This window comes from Dasypus novemcinctus, chromosome 6 (assembly GCF_030445035.2).
Source record: "Dasypus novemcinctus isolate mDasNov1 chromosome 6, mDasNov1.1.hap2, whole genome shotgun sequence".
NCBI classification, from domain to species: domain Eukaryota; kingdom Metazoa; phylum Chordata; class Mammalia; order Cingulata; family Dasypodidae; genus Dasypus; species Dasypus novemcinctus.
In genome coordinates, this window is record NC_080678.1 from 94,903,731 (window position 1) to 94,913,801 (window position 10,071).

At 39.7% G+C, this 10,071-nt stretch overlaps 1 protein-coding gene across 1 annotated transcript in view; it reads right to left on the bottom strand.

The window, feature by feature from the left end:
• ZNF25 (zinc finger protein 25) overlaps window positions 1-5,963 on the bottom strand; it is a 78,364-nt gene extending 72,401 nt beyond the window's left edge. The window contains exons 1-2 of the mRNA XM_012524089.4: window positions 5,814-5,963; window positions 3,039-3,153 (exon numbers count right to left, since the gene is read on the bottom strand). Coding sequence (XP_012379543.1) covers window positions 3,039-3,053 — 15 coding nt within the window. The 5' untranslated portion in view covers window positions 3,054-3,153; window positions 5,814-5,963. The remainder of the gene's footprint in view (window positions 1-3,038; window positions 3,154-5,813) is intronic.
• Window positions 5,964-10,071: the final 4,108 nt, after the last annotated feature.

A 10,071-nucleotide genomic window follows, 5' to 3' on the forward strand; every position in this document is an offset into this window, starting at 1 on the left:
AAAATCTGTACATAATCACTAAAAAACAGAAACAACCCAAATGTCTCTCAACTAATGAATGGATAAATAAATGTAGTATATCCATACAACTGAATACTACTTAGCAATAAAAAAGAATGAACTGGATACATGAACAGACTGCTATATAAGTGCAGGTAGAATGTAAAATAGGGGATGGTAAGATGTTGGGAAGAGGACTGTTGCTCTTTAAATTAAATTCTTTCTGTGCTAAATGATTTAAAAACTTATCCATATACTATTTTGCTTAAAATGTTAAAAGCAAACAACAAAAAAGAATGTATTGACACAAGCAACAACATGAATGAATCTCAAATGCACTATGTTAAATGAAAGAAGGCAATCTAAAAAAATACATACTTTATGACTGAATTTATATGACATTCTGGAAAAGGCAAAATTATATGGAAGAAGAATAATTCATTGATTGTCAGGAATTAGTGGTGGGATTGGCTACAAAGAGGAAGCAAAGGGAGGTAACAGAACTGTTCTATATCTTGATTGTGGTCATGATTATATGCCTTTATGCATGTGTCAAAATTAAATGCATACTGGGAAGTGGATGTGACTCAAGCATTTGGGTGCCCACATGCACGGTCCCAAGTTTGGTTCCCAGTGCCTCCTAGATGAGTAAGACAGAGAGCTGACCTGGCACAGTGACCTGATGCAACAAGATGACACAACAAGGAAACACAATGAGAGACATACCACAGCAGTGAGCAAGCATAGGTTCAGTTCTCAGTGCCTGCTAAAGAAAAGACAAGCAGATACAGAGAGTGCTGAATGAATGGACACAGAGAGCAAGCACAAACAATGGGGGATGGGGGAAGAGGAATAAATAAATCTAAGAAAAAAAAATTTTAATGCATACCCCCAAAGAGTGAACTTTCTTGAGTGTAGGTTAAAAAACAAAACTTGAAACGTAAAACAAAACCTAAAAACTCAAAGAAACAAGAAATAAAACACATTAAACATAATTGTACAAAATATCAAAGCAACATAGGCAGCAGGATTTGAGAGGTTGAAATCCTGGAAAAAGTACTACAAAAAAAGGGAACATAAATATTTGCGGTTAAAAATATATGTAGAAGTGAAATATAAGGCAAAAAGAAAGGGTGGGAAGGGAGTACATGAAATGATATAGTTGAAAGTTTGTCACATTGTTCATTAAAACATATAGTATTATTTGATGATGGACTGTGAGAAAATAGCCTGTGATAAATTAATGATGCATAGTGTAATCTGCAGAGTAAATAATAAACAAAATAACACAAAAAATAGAAATTTAAAATCGATAAAGGAGATAAAATGTAACACTCAAATATTCAACCCAAAGGAAGTATAATAAGTCTTAATAGGATCAAGAGAAATCCACAAATAAATACACTAAAATAAAGGGGATCTTAAAAGCAAAGCAGCTAGCCCAAAACAGACAAATGTGCTTCAAAGACCTGACAAGTTAACAGGTGAATTTTGAAAAGCATCAGTAGTAGAAGACAGTGAAAGTCTTCCAATGTTTCAAATAAGAACTGCCAACCAAGAATTATATATAGTGAAAAAGTTCTTTGTGAATACTTCGGATAAACAAAACAGAGTTTGTCACTTGCAGAGCAAAACAAGCAAGCAAAATAACAAAACAGTAGCTATAAAGAATTTTTCTAACAGAAGGAATTTATACCAATAAAAGTTGTATGATGCAAGAAGGAATAAAACACAAAGAAAGAGATCTTAAACTGGCCAAAATGGTCATGAACAAACAAAATTTTCAGTATTTATATAAAATAAAAATGTCTAGGAGTATGTAGTGACAGCTAGTTCAAAATTATTTCAAAAACCATATGGCTCACCAGCTGTTTCTGCTACCCAGATTGACCATTCAACAATTAGTTACAGAGCACAAGGTAGGAAAAACATTATATGCCACCATCAGAATGAATTTTGGATGAGAGTGTATTAATAAGGGTTTTCTAGAAAACAGAGTCAAGATTGTGTATGTGTGTGCGTATATGTATATGTATCTATATATATACATACACATACAAACTTTTTTTTTTCAAGAGATTTATTTTAAGGAATTGGCTCACGTGATTGTGCAGGCTGGCAAGTCTGAATACTGTAGGGTAGGCCGGGAGGTCTGAAATTGCAGTAAGAATGTATGTGTGTATATTGCCTGTTGGTTGTTTCTCTGGAGAACGCTTAGTAATGCAGATTTTAGATTAAGAGGTTATCAAGCTTGAAGTAAGGGATTGAAGTTTCCCAAAATTCTTTCACTTAAAAGCTAAAATTTTAACATTGGTAAAAAACATTGACAGTTGTTTTCCTTGAAATGACAGGCTCACTCCATTCATTTTTGAGAAAATGCCTGTTAAATACCAAAGTCTGAAAATCCATAGTTTTGTATGCCAGTTGTTCTTTCAAGTAAAAATGATATTCCATTTAAAAAAGTGGCTAGGTCAGCTCACAAATAAATCACACAAGTGCTTTTACTTGAGATAACCAAGTATATTTTAGTATGCGGCAGAAGGTCTTTATGTGAACTTTCAATTTCATCAAACTGAATATTAAAAAGACATATTCAAGAGTCAAGATTTAATAAAGTTAATTTTGTCAGCTTCATCAATGATATCTTGAAATTGAATAAGCAATTTTTACTGTGAATACATTGCAGAGGAATACGATAACTATAAGTACAGACTGGTGTCACTGTCTTGCATCATGCCCAACAGGCACAAATCTATTCAATATTGCCTTTGTACCATCAACACAAGTATCAAGAGTTAGCATGTTAGTATTCCAAAAGCCACTGTGACCTCACATATCTCTAGAAATGGTCCTTGGGACTCCTAAGGATCTACAGATCAACATTTTGAGAATTACTGGTTATTGTGACAATATTTTCCTTGAAGGTGATTTTTAACTATTTCCATTTTTCTAATTTAATATAAGGACTCTCTTTCATAAAACTTGTAAAACACATACACACACACACTATCAGACAAAGTGAGGACTAAACAACTCACCTGGAATTTATTCATTTTGTGCTGCTCTTGGGAAAAGGTAGAAGCTGAAGCCAGAGCAGGGAAAGTTGGGAAACAGAAGTCATAGGAAACCTTATCTTGCAGTTTCAGGAATCATCTGTGAGAAATTTCCATACAACATTTTAGCAAACAATAAACCTCTGAAAAACATACCTTTGACATGTCAGGAGCAATAAGAAGGGCCATGATGGGTGCCCACTTGTCCATGGGTGACTCAAATATAATATTGATGAACCTGGGACATTTTTATTGAGTGAATCTAAACATTTCTTCCTATTGGTTGCTTTGAAAATTATGGATCTGTTTATAGTGAATAACTCAAAAGAATTGACAACTTAAACATTAAATAATAGCAGATTAGTTAAGCAAGGTGTATAATATATCCAAAGGATGGAACCTTATGCTGGTATTATAAATGATGTTGACAAGAAATGTTTATTGATATTGAACGATTTTTATGCTACATGTCACAACAATTTTTCCTATTAATATAATAAATTGTACAAGGTTAGAAAGTCTTTTAAAAGCTCTCAAAAATGAGATGTTTCTTTTCCCTAAATTGCAGTTTCTCAAAATCATTCTGAAACCACGGTCAAGATAGCTGGGAATCATGACTAAAAGTCAAGATTCAGACCAGACCCTACTTATCAAGATTTATTCCTCTCCCAAAGTTCTTTCTGAGCTTATTTTATAGGTGGCCAAACTCGGCCATAACAGGAGACTGGAGCATGGGTAGAAACCCTTGTCCCCTGAATGTCCCCAAGATACTAGGAATAAAAATCATCTTCCTCAAAACTAAGATTACCAGAATGAAGAGTCATTGGAAGAAAATAAAATGCAAAGAGTCCCTCAAAAAGAAGAGAAGATGCAGCCTGCTGGCATATTTCAACCATATATAGAAAGTGCTATAAACAACAAATCAGAATAGGCCAACCTGAATCCCTGTCACTGTTCCCATCTCCCTTTGTTTCCATTCTATAAATTCTCCTCAGTTTTTAGATTGGGGAGAGATTTGAGCTTGCCTCTTGTCTCCTTGCTGATCAACCTTGCAATAAAACTCTTTCTTTTCTCAAAATACTAATGTCACATCATTGGCTTCTGTGCACATCGTTTGGTGACAATTTCTCCAAGAAGCTTGTTTTGATTTCAGTATAGTACATAGAGTGGACCTGGAGACTTCAGTTCTACCCTAGGTGCTACTACTCATGAACCTAGTCACTTAGTTTCAATTTTATTATCTTTAAAATGAGGAAAAATTACATAACTTTAAACAACTTTTCATGTACCAATCTGATTCTATGTCTTCATAAATCCAAACAAAACCAATAGTGTCCTGGAATTCGCTGTCCACTTAAATCTTGAGCTGAGCCCAATGGGAAATTTAGTTAGGCCTTAATGAACTCTGACATGACCACCTAATCTGCTGACAGTGGCACAAACCTAACTTTTACTAAAAAATCATTTGGGCACCATAATCCCAAATCAGCTACTTCTTGTATGTAGCAAAAATAACTAGATGCAATAATCCTAAAGTGATTTTATGAAGGAGAAACCACTTCCAGCCCGTATGGTACTTTACACACTGGTGAATCAGGAAGCCCAGATACCAGCAGCTAATCAGAGGTATTATACCACTTTCATACATGGAGCATGGATGAATTCCAGTTTTCATCTTTAAGAAAAATTCAGTCCCATTACCCCTCTCTAAAAACCTCTGGTGTGAATAGGATTCTCTAGGAAAACAACAATCAGTGCTCAACTTGTGGTTTCAAGAGGACTCTTCAACAGTCCTCTGAGAGACAGGCTGAAAGCTGGAGGAAAGGTGTTAACCTTTTGCCCCAAGGTTCTGTGGAGGTGCCAAGAATTTTTGGAAATAGAATGGCTACATGGCAAGGTTAGGTCCACTACACTCCACAATTCTGTCCTGGTGGTAATCAGGGACAAAGACTGTAGGTTTTAGGGTGGAAAAGGGAATGGACTATAGAGTATAACAAATGAGAATTTAAATCCCTACTCATTTATTTGCATACTCGGTAACACTGGGCAAATCACTATTTGTTAAAATGGAGATGGTAACACGAATCCAAAGGGTGGTTGTGATAGTTAAATGAATCAACAGTGAGAAAAATGGTATGCCCTGTAATAATAAACGCAGTTCTCCTTCGAGACTTCCTCATAGTTTATATTCTATCCTGTTTAATAAAGAACACAACTCTCAAGGTTATATGTCGACGCCATGTGGGTTAATAACAGCCTCATTTAACTGATGAGTATCTGAGTCATCCAGAGATTAAGCTGCCCACTTACTGGCAGACGCTGGCTTTGGGCCCAGGTTTCTCGGGCTCTAAAACGGGACCTTTAAGCAACCACCACCGCAGACCCTGACGTGGCTGGCGGGTGGAGGGCCCACGTCCCGCGCGTCCCCGCTGAGCTCGCGGTCGCCTCAGGCCTTGGTCGGGCCGTCAGGCAGGCTGCGCGAGACTACTCCAGAAGAGGAAAGGGATGCAGGCCGCGCCTGCCCCACTTCATCCCCAGCCCTCCTCCCCAGTTCCCTCCCAAGCCGTCCGAGGCCCCCTTCCCAGACCCTTTCCTGACCCCCCGCCGCGGCCGTTCCCCAGGCCGCGCCCTGACCCCTTCCCCGACCTATCCTCGGACCCCGCAGGCAGCGGAGGCTCCCAGGGTCTCTGTCTCGCCCAGTCGCCGAGACCCCGCAGCGTCCGCCCCGGGCCGGCGCCCGCGGAATGGTCTCGGACACACCTGCAGGGGCTCGGCCTCCGTCCCCAGCCCGCGCCGACTCCCGCCCCGCCCTCTGCGCCACCTCAGAACCCGGGAGGCGCCGAAGCCCTCTCCTGCCTGGGGCGCGAGACAGAAAATGGTGACAGCTGTAGCGCACCAAGTTGCACATGCGCAGAGCGCTAGGGAGCGTGCTGGGGCTGCGCTCCATTTGGATGACGTTAAAGGTTTCTGGCCTCGCCTGAGGCTCGGGGCTGGAAAGAGGCTTGGGTGTATGCGTTGGGGAAGTTGCAGCTCCGGATTCCGAAAGGCCAGGTCCTTTCAATCCCGAAAGAGATGCCAGTCACAACGGATGGCACCCGCAACTTGGGGCCTTGAAGACCCAAGGCTACTATGAAGTGGTGAGATGAATACTAATGAGAAGTACACTCAGAAGATATTATCTTTGAACAGATTATTTTAGGAATACTAGGTTTCCAACTTGTGCAAACGATAGTTATGTAGTAAATTAGAAAATACATATAAACCAGAGCAAGAAAACGAGTGCCATATAACCCATTTCCGAAAAGAAAATGAAAAAATCTTAATGTTAGGTGTACCCCCTTCTAAAATTTTTGCACGAACTATCGTAATGGCATAAAACCTTGTGACTGCCATTTCACTACAGAATATATACTGATTGTCTTTCCTGATCAATAACTTTATTGATGAATTTACTCTTGTGACAAAAATAGAAGTTAGTTTTCATGCAAAATCGTTTAAAATATTAAATTTTTAAAAATAAAATTAATTTTAAAATATGCAAAATCCAGATAGGGATGTACATATACGTATATGTAAACACACATGCACCAGTGAGAAGTTGGGGAAATAGTCTCTTGCCAACCCAGAAAATCCTCTTTACAAACATGGAAAAAGATTAGGAGGTTTTATTGAGTAAGGATTAAACCAGACTGCTATGCACATTTTAGGCAATCTGCTGAGTTTGCAGACAGATATATCTCTCTTTCATACAGTCAGACAGATTCACAAAATAAAAGACAACTTTTACTGAAATAAGAGAACTTGATAGCTACATTTGCTACATATAGCTCATCCTAAATGCACCTGATTGGAGTATTGTGCTGTGTTAGTTGCCCTTATCCAAATTAAAAATAAAACTTCTTCTGTCTCTAAGACAAGCAGGTAGTTAAAACTTGTAGCCAGGCACCAAGGCTAACCTCATAGAGACAGGAAGATGGGGCTGCTCTAGCTTCCTTGATGTTCACATTTCAAAGACTTGGTGCCCAGGCCTTTAAAGAAGATATTCCTGGATTGCAAAACTAGTAAAAGCCTTATTTAACTTTACAAAAGATTTACATACATCTCAAAGGGACAGGGAATGGATATGCAAATACAAGTTTTCTCAAAGAAATGCTTTAAGAAAAGGGAAGGGAGGAAGGTCTCTTTCCCTTTTAGCACCAAAGAAAATTTCTTTTCAAATTTGCATTTACCCTTACCGATGACTTTATACAATCATTTTGATTGAAAAATACAATTTCAATCAAAACATTAACAAAATATATTATTTGATGGAGAGCTTGGTTTGGGTTTGGGTTTTGTTGTTGTTATTTTACTTGACAGAACAATTTTTAAACTTTCTCAGAAAATATAGATGAACCAGGATTTTTAAAAATATATAAATTATTTATAAACACAGAAAGTTTGGTGCTGACTTCAGAAAAAAATAAAAACATCCACATATACATATACATAAAAATCGAGCATATGTTAAATTTTCATTTCAAGCAGTAGAGATAGTATGGAGTCTTTGTAAATGTTGTTGCAAAAAAAGATTTGACATTTATCTCACATATTACAATAAATGTTACATGAATTCAATATTTTAAAAGTAGCCCATCAGTTAAAATATAAACAAAAGTTTAAAAAATACATAATTTGTGATAGGCTGAAACAAAAAGCAGAAACCATAAAGGATATAAAATAATAAACTTTATTATGAAATTTTTGAAAGTCCAATTTCAAAAGCATATATATGTACGCACATATACAAAGTTAAAGCAAATAAGCTGAGAAAATGTATTTAACAATTATGAGATTCAGAATAAACTGCTTAATAACTCTTTAACTGCTCTTACAAGTCAGTGGAAATATAAACATCCAATTTTCAATAAAATAGAATAAAAATGAAGCAGGTTAGCATAGGAAAAGAGGGAAGGCATCAGTCAAAACACAGCCATAACCATGGCAGTTGAAACTCAGCAAAGAACATGGTCGGGAGACCCCACCTGAAACCCCCCTGATGAAAGGCAGCTATTTGGAAACAAAGCCTTAACCTTAACAGCGGAATGATGAGATCCTGGTCAAGAAGTCCCATTTGACACTCCCAGGCTCAAAAGGAGCCCTGTCTAACTCCAAACACAAAAGCCTCCCCATTGGTTCCCTGAAAGCCAACAAGTGCAACCTGAGTTGTCCATCATATAAACCAATAGGAAGGCAGAAGGGCAACCAATCAAACAGCAATAACTGGAATCCCTCCACAATGTGGGGAAGGGGAAGGAGGAAAGAATGGCCTTTTAAAAAAAAAGGCTACCCTAGGGCCCCAGTGTACATCTCTTGCCTGGAGTAGGTACACCCCTATACCTTGGGTGTATACTCTCCCTTTCTCTCATTTTTCAATGAGTCATTTTACTTGCCTCATTAACCTGTCACATCTTTGAATTCTGTCTTGCAACATGCCAAGAACCTAGAACCCAGTCACTGGCAACATCTTTGGCAAGCCAACCTGGAGTCAAGGAGACAAGTAACACTCCCCGGCACACTACAAAGATGGATGAGTCTAGAGTTTTAAACAGGGTCTGTCTGTGCCCTCTTTTGTCTTATTAGTAAGGCTCCCAATACTTCTACCCTTGGCCACATCCAGTGGTTTGCTCCTTCCCCAGTCTCTTGAAGGTGGTTTATCCCTTCTTCAGTCCCACACTCCTTGGAGGGCTGTTAATATATTACCTCTGGCACCTCCTAGGCTGTTTGCCTGCAAGCTGCAGAACAGTCTGGCCTTTTAATGTCTGGTTTAACTGCAAACCTCAGTCCCTGGTAGCAGCCATAAAGTGAGTTACCTCTCAGGGCCACTTCCTAAGACCTCTGCAACAGTGGCATAAAAGAAGTATACTTAGCCAGCCCCATTCCTGGGGAGGAAGTCTGGCTTGGTAGCTTTAGTCTGGGAACCAGACCCAGACATTTCCCAAGACCTCTAAGGCCCTAGGGATGCCCAGTGAACGGGGGTCCTGATGCCAAAATATCAGGACAGTGGGCAAGGTTCCTGACCCCTGGGACATTGGGGAAGCAGTCAGGTCTAGGAGACACCACTAAGACTGACAAACACATTTATCCTCCTTTAGGATATTGGGTGGCTCTTCAGAGTTCCCGCACAGTCCCTACTGGGGTGCCTTTTCAGAAACTGGGACATTCTGCCTATCTATGGTCTAAAAAAGAAGCTAATCTTTTTCTGCCACCCCACATGACCACAATACAAATTAGAGGACAGCCAAGAATGGCCTCTGGGAGGGACTCTGCTTTTCAGTTAAACCTCCTATGTAGGAGGGAAGTAGGGGACGGGCAGATCTGAGGGCCAGAGACCACATGGTCACATGTCTCCTCAAAGGGATGAGGAAGTGCACTCCCAAACTGATCAGTTATAATAAGATCAGGAAAATTACTCAGAGGCAAGAAGAAAATCCAGTCTTATTTCAAGGAAGGCTGGTAGAGGCAATAAAACAGAATACCTCTGGTAGATCCTGACTCTAGAGAAGCACAGATCCTCCCAGGAACTCACCTCATTAACCAGTCTGCCTTGAAAATCGGCAGGGAGCTGCAAAAACTTTCCCTGTGTCATCAAACTTACATGAATTCCTTTTCAGAAACAGCCTTCACAGTTCTCAACAATCAAGACTGCACCACTGAGGAGGAACAGGTAAGGAGGGGTTGGCAAAGGGCCGGGGAATGGACTCGCCTTTTAGTCACTACCATTAAAGTCACCTGTCACCTTGGGGACACCTGAACCTAGGCTCCATGTCAGCAAGAACCTGTTTCAAGTGTGGAGTGGTGAGCCTCTGGCCCCAAGCTGCCTCACTGCCAGGACCTGCCAGGGCCTTGCCCCAAGGGAGGACAGATGGTGCCCAAGACCAGGCATAGCTCCCGGGATGATGGGCGACCCTCGAAATGGCAGGTAAAGTTGTTAATTTCTTAAATTACACAGGAACCACTTACCTGGTCCTAACCTGCC